The sequence below is a fragment of the Pygocentrus nattereri genome, chromosome 16 (assembly GCF_015220715.1).
Source record: "Pygocentrus nattereri isolate fPygNat1 chromosome 16, fPygNat1.pri, whole genome shotgun sequence".
Lineage (NCBI taxonomy): Eukaryota > Metazoa > Chordata > Actinopteri > Characiformes > Serrasalmidae > Pygocentrus > Pygocentrus nattereri.
Genome location: NC_051226.1, coordinates 29,968,546 through 29,988,465, shown reverse-complemented (window position 1 = coordinate 29,988,465; position 19,920 = coordinate 29,968,546). Strand labels below are relative to the sequence as shown.

Genomic DNA, 19,920 nt, shown 5'->3' with positions numbered 1-19,920 from the left:
AAGGCTGCTATTGGTTATTTTGAATGACAGCCTTTCAAAGTCTATGATCAAAAATAGGCAGAAGTCTGGTTTGCTCTGTGGTTCACAAATCTGTCAGCTCATCACATTCCCCGTGGTTTTGTAGAGCTCCATCTTTATTTTGAAGCATGTTTTGGTTGCAGAAGCAAGCCTCTCAGTTTGTTTTTGCGAAATTTATTCTTCCATCGATCTGCACAATGTTTTCTGTGGTACTGGCTGCCGCACAACCCCAAACCATAGTAGATTCGCCTCTATTCTTAACAGTGGTCAAGGTATTGTTTTCTTTAAATGCTGAACATACCTTTGGTGATTTGTAGACTGTTCTGTTAATTTTTTACTTCATCAGTCCAAAGCACTTCCCAAAATGCCTCTGGCTTACCTGGATTCCTTCTGATAATCAGTCCTAACAAGCAAGGCCTAATGAGTTTGTACTGTTTTTGTTTTCTACTTTTTTTCTGATTCTGATTAAATACACCAGCAGATTCTTTTTTCTCTTCTTTCTTCAAAACCCAATTGTTTTCACCATGCCAAGTTTCCCCTGCTGCAGCTGAATTCTATTCTTTAACAATACCTTTGTGGCTTTTGCAAAGACCAAAAGATCAAAGACTACAAATGTAAACATAAAGCACATTCAAGTTGGTTGCATTCACACAGCCATGGTAACAATTCTAGTCACTGTGCTCACCTAAAACGGTGATATTATTCTACTTCAATGCAATAAAAAGCACAAAGAACAGAAGGTTAAATTCATGTTCATCATTTTATTCCCAATCTCTGTCCTAACGGCATGAGAATAAAAACAAATGAACTAAATAATATGGTTCATCAACTTGTTTCAGCTGCCAAATAAAAAAACCTTTTCCCCATGTCTAAACTATTCATTTAATGAACTGTCAATGACAAAAACAAGAGGCAATTAATACACTCATTTACACTTGTGTTTTATTGACAAAGATTAGGAGAATTTCTACAGCCCCAGCCAATGACCTACTTTTACACTGTTACATGCATGAAGAGACTGAAGAGAATGCATTTTTTGGGCCTGTGTACAGAACAAATAAATGATTCTGTAACTACTGAGCCAACAGCAACATTTTAATCTACAACTGCATATCATGTAAGAAAATGAAAAACATGGACAAATAAATCATTTTCTGTTAGACAACAAAGACAGTTATATAGTTTTATATACACATGAATAAGGCCCATGTACACTGTGCTATGCGGTGTGGTAAGAGTCAGGACAGTGATCATTGTTTGGCTCTGTACTCCATCACACTGGACTGAAAACAATGAATGCTAAAGTACAGACTGTTAGCTTCGAGGGTATTTGCAAATAATTTAGAGACCTGCAGACATCACCAGAATTTTCAGCCTAGTAACAGTAAGCCAAGTCAGGCTCAGGTCAGCTGGCAGACATCAGCAGTCAAGAATACTTAATGTCTTGGACGTAAAAACATAAGTGGCTTTAGTAGTGCCTCACACATGGGGCAGTGTGCTTTGACCACGAGCATTTCCTATTTCTCCCACAGTTTTTAAAATTCCAGTGGGGCTAATTTTCTTCTCATCCATTAGGACCTCTGTAGGCTTTTTATGCACTTTTTAGTCTAAATATGGTCATTCTACTCTTCAGCAAAAGCTGTAGACGCTTCTTTTATCTGTGCCTACTTCCTGGATCCTGCCCAGCAGTTAAAGTGCAGTGTCAATCACCAGGTCTAGTCTTGACTTGATTATGGGAAACTGTCTCCTCTAATGTTATGAATCATTTTGGATTGTAATATTCTGAATTATTCATTCTTTATTTTTTTCCTTTTGCTTCACCAGAGTTTGCACTTGTTTAGTCCTCATGCTGAACGACTTCCTTGTACATGAAGTGATCATGCACAACATGCAGGTTGGAGCAGCCAACTGGCTGAATCGTTTTTGGGCCGCCCCCCCCCAAAAAAAAGAAGGTAGTGACTACTGTAAGGTTCTACTAATAGGAAACCAAATTTAAACATATTTATGCACTTTAATGTAAAAGCCATTGTTTCATTTCAAATCCATTTTGCTGAAGCCAGATGGCACCAAAACACAAATGTCACTGTCCTACCAATTAAGAGACTGTGCTATACTTGCAATTTAGATGATCATAGCGATATGCACATATTTGCATGTTATGAATATATCAACCGACATATTTGGCAACGCTTATAAGCAGCAACTTTAAATGTAACATAACACAACTGAAAAATATCCAAACCAATAAGCCGACCACTTACTACATAAATTACGATATTTGAAGAAATTTGCCTTTTACTGACCATGAAGGATTATCACGACTGTATAATGCAAGAGACTTCATTGAAGCCATAACAAAATAACAAAAGGGACCAGCCCCAAGACTGCATAGCAAAGCATGAGACTCTTCCTCTGTTTCCTTCAATATTGTAGCAACAAAACATGGTGATTTCTGTAGAACAAAACAAGCATATTATATAAAAAGATACTGATAGTCAATAATAACCAACCAAAAAACGCTTAAGACAATATTTCTATGCATGTGCAGACCACGTTAAGTAATTCATTTTAAGATAATCTTTATAAACAAAGCACACTTGAATGAATTGCTAGAATCATGACATCCAACAGAATCTTAGTTCTATGATTATATAACTGGACTCCTAGGTGTTTTTCATATAATTGAACTGAAATGATCACTCGAGTTGTCAAATGTGACATCAGCCAGATTTTATATTCAGCAGAATAATCAAATAAATATTTACATGGGCACAACCTACCTGGCAACTACACTCACCACACCCATTTACCCAAAAGCCAAAAGGTTCCAAAATTGTTTCGGAAACATCTTTCAAAGTCTGCAGGCTCATCTTCACATGCTTTGCAGTTGTTTAAAAGATGTAATCATTGGTCATCTTTAGTGAGGGCATTGCCTCATGAACATTCTGGTCAAGCCGATGGTATTCCACACTGCGGGAGCAAAGGCCTTCTCTCCAGCGCCGACTCTGAGCCAGAAGCATGATCTACACAGACAATGGAAGCAGTTAACGTTGACAGGCAGGCAACTTAAGCAGGCATGGTTAAAACACTCACATGGAATCATGTAGATACAACACCCTTCATTTTCAATCCTGAACAGGACGGCATTCATAATTTTGTGATATGAAAAAAAAGGGACACTTCCCCAAAAGACCCAAATAAACCTTGATAGTTAAGGATGTTACACAATGGATATTAAGGCTATGTGAGTACCTAGAAAATCTGTACATCACTTGTTTTGACTATATGAAATGTCAACAATTCCCATAATGCTTTGCTTTGGATCATCACAAAATATCTCATAATTCATATAAATTATTATGATTAACAATCTAATGGTCTTTATGTTCACTGTACACAACTACTAAAACATAAGCTTAAAAATAGCCAAACTGGCTGACTGCCTGTCTTGCTTCAGAGCTGTCCATACTTAAAATTTGCCACATCATGTCAGACACAGCAGGAACCCAAATAAATGTTACTCACTACTGCCCTCTAGGTGTGTTACAGAACGAAGCAAAATTCAGAAGTTTTGCTGTTTTTGTAAAACCATAATATACCTCAAAAAACACATTTTCTGCTCATTTTACTAACATCTATCTGCCTCCCCCATTCACATTTTGTTCATAACACAAAACAATTGACTGTAAAAGCTAACAACCGTGGAAATATGTGCAATTATTTGAGTGGACTCCAATCCCCCCAATCATTGTGTTTTGGTGATCATTTAATCATTTTACCAATGTGATTATCATGTTGATGTTGTAATAAATTAAAACAAAGGTTTCACTGATACCGTATGAGTAGTGTCATCGAAAGTGGCTCTTGAACGCAGTATCCATATCAGTGATGGGGACACTTGAGTGACATTCTCATATTAGTCAGAGTTTAGAAACCAGGTTAGAAAATAATAATATTGGTATTGTGCTGGCTGATATGAAAAGAATCAGGTATCCGTATTGCAAGGAAAGGAAGCGGTATCGGTGCACTCCTAAACAAAACCTTGTACCTTTATAATACTTTGCTCATCTGCAATATAATGCAGGTTGTTTGTACCAAATCAGGACTTTGGAGGTGTTTTATAAGTGTTTTTTTCCCCATACATTAACAGTGTGTGACAATTCAGTTTGATAAGTTAATTTCACAATCACAAAAAAAAAATATGCTGTAAGCCTTATAATGTTAACTAATTGAAATCAGTACTAATTTTAAATTGATATTTTAATGCAAAGACAACCTGAATACAACTTGGACCCAAAGTGAATGAAACTAACTTGAGCTGGTTGAAACAGCGACTTCAAGTAAGTTTTACATATTGTTTTGTGTCACAAAAAGTTGGGTTTTCAAATAACGTGTGTCACACACATGATTTTTGGAAAATAAATACATATAAGGGGTATTTATCAAATACACTTTAAACTGGGCAAAGTTTTTTTCTTTACTGCGAAACACATCTTTGACAAATAATTTGAAAATTTATACCTTACACACACACACATACATACATACATACACACACACACACACACGTGTGTATGTATGTATGTGTATATGTATGTATGAGGTATAAATTTTCAAATTATTTGTCCAAGATGTATTTCGCAGTTATATATATCTTATATATAATCTTTAAGTCTAGACTAAAAACTTACTTGTTTAGTTTAGCTTTTGGTAGTTAATGTTAATTCCCTTTAGATAAGGCTGCAGATCCAGGGGTTCATGGACATAGTGAATTGTGGGTAAACTGAGATGCTGGTGCTGCTGTCACTCACTACATGCAGTCACTCAGGTTTGTGGACGGTGGAGTGGGTGAATGCCAGTGTCTCAGGGAGCCTCCGTGTCTATGTTACCTTCTGGCTCTCTCCCTTTAGTTAGGCTGTTATATTCAGACCTGCCGGAGTCGTTAGTCACACTCTGATAATTTTTTACATTTTCTGTTCTTCATAAATCCAGTCTAAACTAATTCCTAAATCTTTCCTTCCTCCGAGTTACTGACTGTCCACCGGTCCGGCCCAATACTGATGGATGTCCCACCCTCAAGTCCCCCTGTCCCCCTGATTGACCAGACTGATGGAAGTTTCTGGAACGCAGCTTCTCCACTACAGATCACATCCAAATCTATATGAACTCCCCATAGGCACATTCTTGTACGTATATTCGTATAGGAACACAGACTACCATATCCTTTAATGTAAAGGGATTGGGGTGTACCTACGAAATATTATCCAACTGAAACATAAAAAGAATGTTTCAGAATGAAACATTTTACTGTTTTAAAAAAAATGTTATTTTTTTAGCTCAATAACGTATCAAACTGCTACCCATGTATTTGTGATGTGAAATGTACTGATGAGACTATAAAGAATTATTACATTATTGGTAAATTATTACATCATCGGGTTATACAATAATCAAGTGTGGTTGACATGCTGGATAGGACTGAACAGCTGAAACAGCTGGTTAATTGGACATTTTAGACATTTTCAGTTATCTGGTATAAAAAGATTAAAAGCAGGGTGTTTGTTTAAAACTAAGGGGATTAAAACATTAAAATTGGTGCCTCCATTTCTTTGTGTAAACCAAGGGTTCTCAGTGTATAAATTTCATTTTCTGGCAGTCCCAAACACACCTTAAGACCTATATTCAAACCGCAGATTTCTGATGACATAGCACAGGTATGATAGGAAACGGAACACAACAAAAAGGTTAAATGGCTGGGGGTCCCAGAATACTGGATAAAAGTCCCCTGGCACGAGCATTAGACAGGGCTACACAGCACAACACCTTAACAAGATCCGTATTGTCGTGTTGAACTTTATAGCTACATCCTGCCAAGCAGCAACAGATAAACAGTATAAATCAGTTCAGGATGCTCTGTCTAATAACAAGATAACACTAGTGGTTATAGAACAGCATTAATGATTAACTAAGAAATAAAAGGTCAGTGATAACAGTGTGCCATCCAATGTCAGAAGGAATCTAGTATTACTAACCCCATTTGACTTGCAGCTCCAGTGCAAGAAGCTGATAAGATTACATTTAGAGAAAGCTATAATACAAGTGCTCGATATTGGCCAGATCATAGGCTTTAAAAATAGTAATATACCTTTCTCTTATTGTGGTAAGTGATGTAGACTATGGCCACCAGAAAAGCGATGATAACCAGGTGGAAAAAGAAGTGAGAGTCTTCATCTTGGGTGTTGTAGATGGTGGTGTCCTTCATATGTACATCTATCTTGCTTTGCAAACCTTGATCGTCTTCCTCCTCCCCATCATCATCATCATCATTATCCTCTTGGTTTTGGTTGGTTGATTGAGTTTCGTCATGCTCAGGGTTACCTGCAGGCAAGTATTCGTTGTCATCATCATCATCATCACCATAGTCATCCGTGACCATCTCAACAGGAGATGTAGTGGACTCAAAAACCAAAGTTTTTTCTGATTCAATCGGGCTGACCGGCTTGGCCTCAGGAGTGCTAGTGGGCTTCTGAGGACTTGGTGTCCCCTTACTTGGCTTCAGCTCAGTGTCTTCTGAACCAATAACAGGAACACTGGTTGGTTTGGAAGGGGCGGGTGTTGTAGGTGGGGCATTAGGCATGGTTTCTGCAGTGGTGCTGGCACTTCCAGGAGTACTAACCACAGTGGGTTTTACTTCCTCTTTTGATTTCTGGTCTGACGACATATTTTTGTTGGACACCGAACTGCTTATAGTGGTGTTGTCAGTGATCAGGTCTGTGGCTTTTGCTCCTTCTGATGTCACAAGAACTCCATCTACAACAAGATGCAGTATAATTAGCATTAATAAACTGTAAATCTGTGAATACACTCAATTCCATACCCATTCTATAAAATACCATAAAAAGCAACCCTCAATCTCCACTGATGTTAAGGTAAAATAAATACATTATAAAACATGTCATGCTTTGGGCCCACACCAACATATATTCAGTTCCCATGGTCCTTATGTGTCGGCCAAGTAACCTATGACTAGTATAACGGTGAGGAATTCAGCACTACGGATTAAGAATGTTGCTCACAGGATCAATAGAGCCGTTCATTATGCTTCATGATACTGTGTCAACATCAACACAGAATACAGGGCTGCTCTATACATCAAAATACATTTAGGGCACATGTGCTATACCTTCAAATATGGTAACGTTTTAATGCATCACAAAACTTGGACACCCCAGGTACTAGAGAGCGCAATGTCAATTACTCTTTTACAATACTAATATTAAAACCATGACATGAAAACCTTGAAAATCAGACAATATCAATCCAATGTTTTTTCTTTAAAAGCCACTACCCTTTAAATATATTAGTATTTCAATTAAGATGATATAAAATTGGCTATCATGCTCAAACTACTCAAACCTTCTACTAAACCACATGAAAACACAGCTAAAAACATGACACCACACTATGTGAGTGTGGGGCATTTCAGGCTAGATTTGTTACTGGTTTTTAAACAATATCCAACCCAATATATTTATACTGGTATCAGTCCAGCACCAATGCGAATTGTTAACTACAGATATGCCATCTCTACCCATGTTGTGAAGCACCCAGGCCTCAGCTCAATAAAGAAAAAGAAGGCTATGAAGGACTAAGGTTATGACTTACGCATGTCCTCTGTATAATTTTGTTCTGCACATATAAAGCAGAGGCAATGTGTTATTATGGAAACTTCCAATCAAACGTGAGCTAGTTGGTTAGCTAGCTAGCTTACAAGTCTAGAAACAGCTAAACCAGAAAAACAGGCTGTCGCCAGCCAGCACTACATAACGACGCTGTCGTTTATAAAGACATAACCGTCGATCCTTCACCTGGCATTTACCTATTACACGCAGAACAGCCCATGTCAGAGGGGAAAGCACGTATCTGGTTCTCTATTACTCGGATCAGACCAGTGAGTGAGCAGAGTCCAGCAGGAACTAGCTAAGCTAACTAACCCCAGCTAGATAGTAAACTCAACTAACAGGAATCCAATAAAACCGCATACCTGTCATTTGGCTGTGTTTCATGTAAGTTAGCGTCTAATGCCAGACATTCACTGTTCACTCTTAAAACAATTCAGTCGTTTTGCTAATATCACCAACTTCTGTTTCAGTTAGCTAGGTTAGCTAAAGTCAGCAGTAGGCAAATACTTTCAACCAAGTTAGCTAAAAGCTAGCCAACTATCTAGCTACCCAAGAACTTTAACCACACAACCTAACAGTTCGTGAACTCCTAATACGCCATATAGCCTTGTTTAACCTTAAGCCAAGGAGCGTCAATTACTCAGAAAGAGATATAGCTACGTTAGCTTGCTGATCACTCAATGAAATTCAAACGCTTATTTCCAAGACAGGCAGCGTTAGCTAGCTAGCCGTCGAAGGTAGCTACGCTAGCTAGGTTTCACAGTCAGTTGAAGTTAAATGGCATAAGAACCTAATATATACCCTATATTCAAATTCTATAGTAAAGCACGACACACACAACATACCGTTAGGTGTCTCAGCCCACCCAACAGGCAAAAGTTGCAGAATGGCCAACGTGGCTATAAAACAAGCTGCTGATGACCATTTTCGCTCCATCTTCATCGCTGCCACCATCTTGGCTGAACTGAGCCGAGGTGTTGTGAGAGCCGGTTTTGTCCTGGTGAGAGAGGCGTGTTCAAATACCACACAGTTCTCTACCTGCCGGAGGGCTGATCCGCAGGAACAGAGTACGTGTACAACATCGTAAATATAAACTTGAATAACGAGAGAAGCGTTTAAATGTGAGGTGAAAAACCTCCTCTTAATTTCCTTCTGTTAAGTCAAACATGTGACTAAATGCGTGAAGATCAGATTTGGCCCTCAACAGCTGCCCATCCTGTGTGTCTGATGCTGTTGCCTCTTCTGCCTTGATCGGGTGCCCACCGCTAGCCAGCCTTCTGGACCAGGCTTGACCACCATTGAGCTGCTTGCTGTACAATCCTCAGCCTCAGATGCTGCTGCTGCATAATCATAAACTAATCAAATGGACCACCCTGAGTCTTGGTTCCTCTCAAGGTTTCTTCCTCTTGCTCTTGAATTGAAACGCTTACTGGAGTATTTGGACAGAACAAAGAGAAAATTGAGAAATATAGCTTTTCTTACTCTCTTTGTAAGGACAAGCAGTGAATGACAGGAAAGAAGCAGAGTCGCTGTTTAAATCACTTTTTTTATTGACCTTTAAGGAGTTACAATACTGCCAAATACATAGTGTTCTGAACCTACTGCAAAATCAGAAGTCTACATCCCCTAATAAATGTAGTGTTTTTTTCTCCCAAAAACATTTGCTATAAGAAGGTTGGCCAGTGAATAGGATGAATTATCCATCCTTTAATTTCAGGGACACTTGACAAGAGTTTTGATGTAAACCTTACAGACAGCATAGAAGAACACTGGTAAAACAATATTTTGCTATATGTAACAAAAACAAAACAAAAAAAAAAAATCATGTCCAGTTTTCACACACAAAGACACATGAGACAAAAACACGTTTTCAGGTTTGGTGTGGAGCTACTGCAGAGGTGGAGGGTAACTACACCAGCCACAGTGTGGAATCACATACCTTTTTTCATCTATCAATTAGATTGATTTCCATAAAATAAGTCCTTTTTTACAGAAATAACCTCTAAGTAGCAAAGGAATGTTCTCGTGACTCTCTGTAGTATCGCTAGGACTAGTCTAAACGCAGACTGTAGTGTCCAGAGTATTATGGACAACTGTTCTGACCACTCACCATCTTTAGTATTTTTCTGAAAAATATTCATTTCCTTCCTCTGCACTGTAATAAATAAATTAATTTGATCAGATGTGTCTAGTGAAATATTACAAATCGTCACAATCTGTTACAACTGCCATTTATCTTTTGTGAGATCATCCCAGCACAGTACTTGTCCCTTTTTCTGAAAAAGTGAGCCACTGAATTCCATTAATTTACCTAAGAATCCTTTAAACGTGGCGGTTCAACTGTGAGTGATTTGGAAATGCAGAAGCTTTTCTCAATCAGCGCAGATATTGAAAGAAATACGAGGTGTGTAAGGGTATCTATTCATATTTTTTTCTTTTTTTTGAGGTTGGGGATTGCTGCATTCCTTACTTTTCTATGCTTCAAACTCCAGGCCTAGACCCAGCTTGTGTCCACCAGCATTAATGTTCTTCCCATCCAGGAGAGCAGACAGGGTCAATTTAACACCTAGGTTTAAAAAAAGAAAAAAAATTTATATATGTATGTATCAGGCAATTCATATTGCAGGTAATGAAAGTAGAGATAAGAACATAGAAAATGAAATGAAAATGCAGCTACTTTTAACTAGTTTTTGCCATGATTTTCCTATCAAATCTGCCTCGGTTTTCACATTAAAAGGCAGCAAGGCACAAATGTCGCCCCATGTTTGTCTTTTGTGGGTATGCTGCTCTTTATGTCTGACAAGAAAATGCAAAAAATAGATGTAAAAAATAAATAATAATAATAATAATAATAATAATAATAATAATAATAATAATAATAAGTACTACATACAGTTGTATTAAAAAATGTCCACATCCTCTACTAATCCTCTAAACACCCCACCCCCACCCAAATATGTTAAACTCTGCAAACAAATAGAAATTATGCATTAAAATCAAGATGAGTACAACTGGTCCAGAGCCAATAGTTTATACTGTTCCTTCACTGTGTCATAATTCATTTGAAAAAATCTTGATTTTTCAGACCTCGTTTCCCAGTCTCTCCCCTGAACTTTCTGTTCCTATTCCCAATAGTCTTGCGGCAAAATTGCAAGAGAAAACTTTTGTTCACAGTTGGTAATTCAATAAAAGTGGTAAACGCAGTAGATATTATTTCACATTTTCTTGTGCCTTGACTGGCCTCGAAAACACTCACAAGGCAAACTTGCTACAATATTAGTAACTTGTCGCCTCCTAGTGTATGGTGAGCAATCAGTCAGTAATTCAAACATACGAATTATACAAAATACAGAATTTATATGATCAGTGCACCAAAAACTGAAGTTTGTTGCAGAATGGAGTAATATTAAGGTATCGATACAATAGAAGGTAGATAATGTAGATTAAATAAAATGCAAAGATTACACCTAAATCTGTCAGTCTTACAGACAAGAGTTGGCCAAACTGATTATCTCAGGGGGCCAAAGTACAATGGCTGTGGTGCATTAAAGTCTTTTTTAACTTACCTGGCTTCAGGGTCTGAGTGTATCCCAGGCCAACAAGGCTAGAGTTGTTCACTTTGGCCTATAAAACATATTTAAAATATTATTTAGTTTCAAACAAACTAAGCACGACATTTCCAGGTTAAGGTCCCACACTGTGGGATCAAGAGTACTCATCAAGAGGGAGTTTAATCTGAGCCACATTAAAAGGCCAGACAGTGGGAAGGTCACTGCACAGCCAATGAGAGGGCTTAATGACATCACAGACACAACATACCGAAAACGAGGCGTCTGCATCAATCTGATACTTGGCAGCAATGCCAAAGCGGGTGTTGCTGTTGCCAGCAGTCCAGGCCAGATTGACTGCTGTCTCCAGTTTATCATTCACCTTCTGGTAGATGGATCCACCAAATTCAGTCCCATCATTCCTGTTTTTTTTTTTTAAGGAAAAAAAGAACACTCTATAAATGTTTGTAATGACCTACGTCCGTGAACTTTAACATAAACCTTACCACAAAATAATCCATTTAAAATGTATTTATGCATTAAGCATAAACTTAAACATCTCATTCCACCATATTAAAAACTGCAACCATCCCAGCTCTCTCCAATAAATACAAGTGCTGTGTGTCTCAGCAAGAGACAAATAACATTAATGCTCTCCAGACAAGCCACAAAGCCCCTGACAAATCCAATTCAACTTACTGGGAATAAAAGTGGATAAAAATAACCTGCTATTCAGACCTAGGCCTAGACATCGTAAGGTGCAATGGAGAGCAGACAAGCAGGACAATGCCACGTTCAGTCTTGCTTGTGGTAAAACAATTAATACTTGGCAAATTATGTTAATATATTAACCGTACTAGACAACACTTAGCTCGGCATGCAAACAGTGCGCCAGTGTGCTTAAAAGCAGACTATGTTGGTAACTGGCACATGTCTGTCATAAGGGCCGAGGGGAAAAAAAAGTTGAGATAGCTTACACATTTGTGTGGAGCTGAAATTCGTCAGTTTTATATCCTACGGCAAAGTTGCTCTGGGTGACTCTGTTCTTTCCTGCCTCGAACGTCATCTGGTAGCCAGCAAGCCAGCCCTCATAGCCCACCACTACGGCACCATGTACAGCAGTGCCATTGATATCATAATGTACATCGCAGCCGAGATTGATGTGCTCCCGCTTGTAGCCGCTTTTGATCTTGCCACTCTTCTTCCTATGTGGAGAAATCAAGAAACTTATGGTGAATGGTACTACCAAACTGATGTTCCCTTTGGGGGTGCAGGGCGGGGCGGATCTTATTGTGAGACAAACCTAGATTAAAAAACATTTTTGAAATATTATGTTTGAATTTTCATGTTAGTGCAATTAAACAGCTCATACATAGTGATGTATGCGAGTGTGATCATTTCTCTTACAGATTATACATGGTTTGATTTGTAGGTGTTTCGAGTACTCAAGTACTTTACAAACAGCTTATCATTATGATGAATTTACTCACTCTTTTCTGAGGTAAATTGGCCAGATCTACAGGCCAGGTGGCCTGCTAATGTTCAATAAAAGTCATTCAGTTAAAGACACTAAATAGCTAGCATTAGCGGAGTGCTCCTTCTTAATTTTATATATAATTAACCATATCAAGAAAACCGCTCATCATTTGAGTGAGCCATGTTGCTGTGTTTTGCAGCCAACAGAGCTACTTACTTCTCTGCCATATTGGCGTGTGCACAGTAAAACACCTTATTCTTCATTGTAGCCGAGCCAGTCAAATTAATCCCAAATAGGAATAAACTGTAGCTCCCTTATAGACTTGCAGATGCCAGCATTGGACTAACTCACTTTGTAGTTTTACCTGCCACTCAGTTTAGGGAGGTTTCTAAAACATGACATGAGTGACAGCTCAGCTTATCTGAGTTTACCTTAGATAGCGTAGATGCTTCAGCTAAAGTGACACTGCTGGTGAGTAAGTTTAGAAAGACAAACTTATTCACTGTTTGTGACTACTACACAGGCGCCTACGTAGTGTTTACTTCTCAAAGAACAATTCAAGTTTTTGTAAAATAATCTGTAAGCCTTGTTGTGAGTGTTTGAGGCCACTCGAAGCACAAGAAACTGTGAAATAATATACACCGTGCATTACCACTTTTACTGAAACATCAGAAAAAAGAAAAAAGACATACCCTGTGTTCGGAGAAAAGGAGGAATCAAATGTCAGCTTGAGTCCTTTGGCCAGCTAGAGACAGTAGAGGGAACAAACCACAGTCCATGATTAAAGAAGAGTTCAGGTCTACAGATCTCAAAGTAATACTTCACTATAAAAATATAGACATGTTTGCAATTTTATCCCAATGTGTTACATCTTCTTCTTTCGGCTGCTCCCTTTAGGTGTCGCCACAGCGGATCATCTACCTCCATCTTGCCCTATCCATTGCCTCCTCTACTTTCACACCAACCATCTCCATGTCCACCCCAATGTGTTACTTAGTGATCAGATAAACGTAACAGAGCTGTCATGTAATAACCCTCACCAAATGTAGTTGATCTGCCAGGATGCAAGGTGTATTCTGTTTCTCTAATTTGTTTGCTGGTTGATGTGAACGTAGCTAAAAGGTAATGCAAGGCTTTACTCCAACAACTGGATAAAAGCATGAACAAAATTCAGGCTTCATGTTGGCCATGCATACTGTGGAGCTATTTGAGAATTTTTAAAAAGAAAGTGTTTGGTCTCCATGGTTTGCTTCTTTCGTTTTTGTGCACAATCATGCCAAATTCATCAAACACATGTTTACTGATTACTTTTGTAGTTACTGACTGCTTTTAAGGGAAGGGTAACTCTGTCTATTCTATATCTATTTTTTTATTATTCATTTTTTTTAAATGCATCATTAACAGTCTGTTTAGTTGGAGAAAGACAGGGTCCTCTCACCTGATCCTCCAGGGTAATTTCTGTGCCCAGTGTGTTGTCAGTGTTCCACTTCTCAGTGAAGGTCAGTCCATGTTCAGCCCATTTGTACTTGGTCTCCAATGCTCCTGACACCTTGCTGGTCTCGGTGTTCGCAGAGCCTGTACTTTTGAATTCCTATGGTCCGAGAATTCAGACAAAAGTATATTTACAGCACCAAGAATATGCTACAGAAAGGCCCAAGAACCTATACTTCCAATAGACTTAAAATGCTAAAACTTCGTCCTGTTCCTTAGTCAAGTAATTCTTCAAAGCATAGACTGCATCCACATCACCAGCAGCTGCTCTGAATGACAGTCATATTAAGGGCAACACTTCAGATTTGTTAGGTAAGTGATAAAGACTCTTCACTAGCAGTAGCCTCTATCTTTAGCCTGACATAAATTACAACTGCATTTTGCTTAGTACTACAAACGTCCATTTAGGTCACCCTGACCAGGTGGTAGTATATAGAATATACATGAAACGTGCTGACACACTACTACACACTTTTGGCAAAGCAACTACGTTACACTACAAGCAAAAAGAATTAACAATCTATGTAATACATATAAAGGTTTTACAATGGTTACCTAAATTTTACCATTACCTTCATGGTGGTAATAGCAGGTCCATCACAATACATTTTTGTATTGTAAGCCTGTTAGTTAATGATTTATGTTGCAAATTGCTTACCTTATTGTTAAAACACTAACTGACAACTAAGATTGATTATTTACAAGTGCAGTGATTGCACAATTAAATGATACAGTAAAAAAATAAAAATAAATACATGCAAAGCACTCACTTCTTCATGGGGGATCTTTATAACAAATATTCTTTTGATGCTACCTTCATTTAAAAAGAATTACAAGAGTTTTGGAATGAACTAAATACATGCCAAAATGATTGACTTTTTATATAATATGAATTAAACAGTTTCCAGTAGCATTAATGCCATTTAGCTCCAGAAAGCAGGTTGCTGCCCAGTTTTTAAAATCAAAGGGTGAAATACTCAGAATTAATTTAACATACAAAATGTTTCAACCCAGTCTTTAGGCATTATCTTAGAACATAGTACTTCGGTTTCTAACCACAGGACCACTGTTGGCTGGAAATTTCCAGGTAGACTATTCTGAATTAGTTTAATAATATACACAATGAGTTTTCAACCTTTCATCTTAGACTTAGTATCTCCAATAGTACAATAAGACATTTACCAATAACATCAGTTTAAATTTTTCCATGGCAATATGAAATTTTTACTGTCCTGTTAGTTTCTATTTCTGTGCAGATTCTAGCAAGCACTAGCATCTGTATCTAACGAGAAATTTAACATTCCTTTAAAACGATTTTCCAATACATTCTAAAACCTGACAAAATCCAGCAAAATACATCAAGCTGATATAATAGTGCTTTGTACAATAAACTGTTGATTACTTACCAGTCCATTTTCTGACTTTGTTTTCAAGTCCAACTTGATAAGACCAAAGCCTTGATAAGATCAAAGTAATTAATTAGTTTCACACAACAGTTACAACCTATTGTAATTTGGCTGCAAATATTTGCCTTTAAAATTACAAGCCATACAGCTTTAAATTACACTGATCAAAAACATAAATTAACTTTTTATTTTCAAATGAAAGCTATAAGGTAATCAGCCATCTGAAATAAATTGGCCCCTGATTAATGAGCTGAAATTAAAGTAATGACGCTTTTTATACAAAATTTAATTAAGGCTCTAATCAACATCTGATGTGACCAGAAGTTTCATCATGTGACAGCTTTGCATAGAGGTGAAGAGATTGAGATACTGTCAATTACAGGAGCCCACTAGTACTGATTATTCACAACATGCCTGATTAGTTTTTGTTCCATTCAAAATATTTGGTAATGAGATGTTGAGCACCTAAACCCAGATTGTAGCCAATTTCAATGTTTGTGGTACCTTTCCTGAAACATGGACGTTTTTACTTTGTGTGAATAAATGTCATCCACAATTTGCAGAAGGTGGTCCACAGCACACTGGATCTAGGTCCCCCTGTTGTATGCTTTTCATATCACATCCATTTCCCCTTCAATCGATGTTCTAGAAGAACAGCTCCCAACTAAGCAAACGAACTGAAATCAACTCCTACCATATCCCTTGGTGAAGACATCCTTGGCAGACTTTCCCAAGTCAACGTATGTTGGGGGAACAGCCATTATCTGCAAAACACAGCAGAAAATACATTACATTTCACAGAGCTACATCCTGAAGCTGAACAGGAACCCAGCCACAGAGGAATGTGTGCTCTTACAATAACTACTGGATTAACATGACAAGCTGTAGTCACAGGGTGCATCGGATGAATGGAAATTTTTACAATCATTAATTCTGTCCTGTTCAACTTTTAGGAAAGAGTTAGCAGAAAAACATGGTATGCTGATGCAAAAGTCACCTTTTATCCCATCAGCCTATTAGCTATTTTCACTGAACAACTCATTCTCAGCAGAAAACACAATGCAGTCACTTCTTATCAGGAAACAGGCTTTAAAAGTTGATCCTGACAGTAAGAGCCTGAAGTTACTGAATTACTACAACTCAGAACAGGTAAGAGCTTAGCTCCCCTGCAGGGACAAAAGGACGTGCAACTGGTAGGACAGAGTTTAACACTTCCCACGGAACAGCATGCAGCAGTGTCACACGCTTGATCTAGCCTGACAAGTTCGACCTCCTATAGCGCCTCCAATATTAGCTAATCACTTCTCTTTCATTTATAGCACTAGTTGCTAAGCATATGCGAAGCCGTTTCCATTTCAAATCTTCACTCTATACAAGTTAAATATATAAAACATTGCACTGCATTTACCAGTTTGCCACTAACAGATTTTAAAGTATGTATGTTTTAGGCCAAAAGCTTCTCTCAAAACTATTGCGCAACTATGACTCAATCATGTAATTGTAGACATTTCAAGCAGCACCATTCGCTCCAACAGCTCTTAGAGGCATTCAGACAGCTAGTTCCTAGCACAATGCAGTGAACACTTCTAGTGCCAATGTGCTTGTTGCCCATTTTTGGCAATCAGGTGAATCTAAACATCTGTCCAATGCCAACATATTTTTTTAAGGTACATTTTTTCAGTACAATTTACATGCGTTTCATTTCTATAGGGGTATTTCACATCAAATCCCTCTGAAAATACTTTGTTTATATCTTAATCATGCAATTATCCAGAAAGCTTGATAAAATCGGTGGATTTCTCCCTTCAACACCACTCTAACTAAATTTAAGTAGCAAGAAGTTTTATTAAAACGGTTCTTCAACATCCTTTGGGCTAATGGTTTTATTATTTTTATCTTTTGGCATTGACATTAAGTACTCACACCTAACCTTCTTCAAATATGCTAAGCCACGGCTATGTGGAAATCTTAAGTCTACATTTAATACATGAGTATGAACCTGAAAATGAAGGATTTGTGCGCTACGCCTTTCTGGGCTGCGTTTCAGGACGGACACAAACGTCAAGGTTACTCAATGGAGCCAAGGAACAGGAAACAAGAGGAAACGTAACCTGGGTGGAAGAAGCGGACAAGCCCAGATCTACAGACCAGAAACATGTTAGTTCCATGATTCAGGTTTAACCTGCCGTTCATGTTCAACTTGAACGAGCAGCTGATGCAACAGAAACGTGAACTACAGCATTTACAATGTCAACGAGAGTTTCCCAAGTATACAAAACCACACATGTTAGCATTTTCTTTAAACTGCTCAGGGGGTTATTTTTATTCCTATCACTGCCACTTCTCCAGGATTTCCTAGGGCGAGTCTCATAGGTGGATGTCAGTAAGGCAGTCAGAGGCAATGACGAACGTAGTCGTGCAAAGGATCACGAACATTCATGCAATTGTTCGGCTACTACCTGCCCCTTTAGCCACAAAGCTAGCTACATAGCCTTGTTAGCTGTCTGGCTAAGTGCACTGAAAGCTAAGAAATCCAACCAAACCAGCAAGATCACGGCTGATTTCAAGTGTTCAGGTAACTTACTTTGACAACTACAGCAAGGAAACAGTGATTTAATGATGCATTGATCGGTCTGACCACACAACACGGCTAAATCGCCAAAAGTCAAGGATTCCCTGGCCAGCTACTAGGCCGTGGTCACGTAGCTGGCTAGCTAACCTAGCTATTCAAGCTCTCTGGGCTGCACTGCACCACGCTCAATATCTCACCATCATCCCCACCATCAGCATCTTCACGACCGCGCTCGTACTGCTCACTGAATAAAACGCGGTGCAGTGCAAAGGCAGAGAACCCAAATCAGTGTTCAACGATTTTAAGCGCACCATAAAACGGATAAAGGTCATAAATGTCAAGATACCTTAGCAACTGCTTTCCAGCTCAGCCCAATGAGACCTTCTCCGTCGACTGGATAAAGGGATGAATGTAGAGGGTACGTTACGCTACATGCGTACGAACGCTTGCGCGCAGCAACACGCCTCCGCGCTATTCGTGCAGCGCAAGCGCAGTTTGTGGAATGGGCTTTTGCCGTATCTCACGGAAATCGTCTAGTCTGCCTCAATGCGAGCAAATGCAAAGTTGCTTGTGGTAGTTTGATTATTGTAGGGCGGAAATTCTGTTGCTTGTGGGCATAAATTATGTTATAATAGTATTAAGTGTTGTCCTAGAGGAGTACAAAGACCCCCTGTATTGAGATGTTGAGCAGTGAAACGGCGTTTTCTGGCGCGGTGAAACTCCAATACATGCTGTAGAAGACTAACAACACTTACATCATACGAGGAGGGCAGACACTTCTAACCACTAGTTGCACTTAACGGCCCAAACACACAGCTGCTCTAAAAACACATTTAATGTAGCAGCAGCAACAGCAAGTATGGTGCGTCCCAAGATCCTTTGCTCGGCCACAGCCCCTAGCTAGGCAGCGCTGCCTGTGGCGGACGCCACAATACAACACTCTGTGTGTGTGTGTGTGTGTGTGTGTGTGTACCGATACAGATTACACATAAGTACATACTGTCAATTTTGTCAGCTCTACTGTACACAGGAACCTGTACACACCTGTGTAATCTACATCTGTTTCTTGGCACCATTTGTTAGTCCCTGTATATCCTATTCTTCAATGGTCAAGACCACCTCAGAGCAGAGATTATTTGGGTGGTGAATTTTTCTCTGCACTTCAGTAACACTGACTTGATTGTGGGGTGTTAATGTGTTGGTACGAGTGGGTCAACATTTTTCAATACTCCACTTACTGTCTATTAGAATCCCTTCTTACTGGTCCACCTTATAGATTTAAAATCAGAGAGAACTGTTCATCTGTTGCTGCCAAGTTTGTGTTGGTCATCCTCTAGCCCTTCATTAGCAGACATAGGAAACTGCTGGTTGTTGGTATTTGGTTGGTGACCTAATCACAGCCCAGCACTGACACTGAGGTGTTTAAAAACTGTGGTGCTGCGACTGATCCACCAACCAAATAATACTTGCTCTGTGGGGGTCCTGACCATTGACAAGCTGGGTAAAAGGGGGCTAACAAATCATGCAGAGAAAAAGATGGGCTACACCTGCACCTATATGATTAGTAGACCTGATAAAAAGGACACAGAATGTAGATTCAAGGTAGGTGACCCAAGTGAATTTTGTATATATCGCTGTTGTCGGATCAAAACATATCTACAAAAGAATAACTTTACAGGAGAAGGAAAAAACATACTCTACTGGTGCATCTCAATAAATTAGAATA

The 19,920-nt window shown here is 38.7% G+C and overlaps 2 protein-coding genes across 2 annotated transcripts; both read right to left on the bottom strand.

The window, feature by feature from the left end:
- Nucleotides 1-759: 759 nt before the first annotated feature.
- Nucleotides 760-8,844, bottom strand: c16h5orf15 (chromosome 16 C5orf15 homolog). Its single transcript, XM_017705295.2, has 3 exons — nucleotides 8,546-8,844; nucleotides 6,164-6,828; nucleotides 760-3,041 (listed from the first exon to the last, which is right to left on the bottom strand). Exons 1-3 carry the CDS (start codon nucleotides 8,652-8,654, stop codon nucleotides 2,910-2,912), a joined length of 906 nt encoding a protein of 301 aa, XP_017560784.1. The 5' UTR covers nucleotides 8,655-8,844; the 3' UTR covers nucleotides 760-2,909.
- Nucleotides 8,845-9,226: 382 nt separating this feature from the next.
- vdac1 (voltage-dependent anion channel 1) lies at nucleotides 9,227-18,678 on the bottom strand. The gene is made up of 9 exons (XM_017705296.2): nucleotides 18,541-18,678; nucleotides 16,317-16,386; nucleotides 15,623-15,672; nucleotides 14,164-14,316; nucleotides 13,418-13,470; nucleotides 12,226-12,453; nucleotides 11,520-11,670; nucleotides 11,267-11,324; nucleotides 9,227-10,266 (listed from the first exon to the last, which is right to left on the bottom strand). The coding sequence occupies exons 2-9, from the start codon at nucleotides 16,381-16,383 to the stop codon at nucleotides 10,175-10,177; spliced, it is 852 nt and encodes a 283-aa protein (XP_017560785.1). The 5' UTR covers nucleotides 16,384-16,386; nucleotides 18,541-18,678; the 3' UTR covers nucleotides 9,227-10,174.
- Nucleotides 18,679-19,920: the final 1,242 nt, after the last annotated feature.

Excerpts from the sequence above, each read along its gene's own strand:
- c16h5orf15 (XM_017705295.2), bottom strand. The coding sequence starts at position 8,654 with ATGGTGGCAGCGATGAAGATGGAGCGAAAATGGTCATCAGCAGCTTGT. Across the intron at positions 6,829-8,545 it reads GTGGGCTGAGACACCTAACG|ATGGAGTTCTTGTGACATCA; the intron begins GTATGTTGTGTG and ends ATCTTGTTGTAG. Across the intron at positions 3,042-6,163 it reads CTTACCACAATAAGAGAAAG|ATCATGCTTCTGGCTCAGAG; the intron begins GTATATTACTAT and ends TTGTCTGTGTAG.
- vdac1 (XM_017705296.2), bottom strand. The coding sequence starts at position 16,383 with ATGGCTGTTCCCCCAACATACGTTGACTTGGGAAAGTCTGCCAAGGAT. Across the intron at positions 11,325-11,519 it reads ATGCAGACGCCTCGTTTTCG|GCCAAAGTGAACAACTCTAG; the intron begins GTATGTTGTGTC and ends TATGTTTTATAG. Across the intron at positions 10,267-11,266 it reads CACTCAGACCCTGAAGCCAG|GTGTTAAATTGACCCTGTCT; the intron begins GTAAGTTAAAAA and ends TTTTAAACCTAG.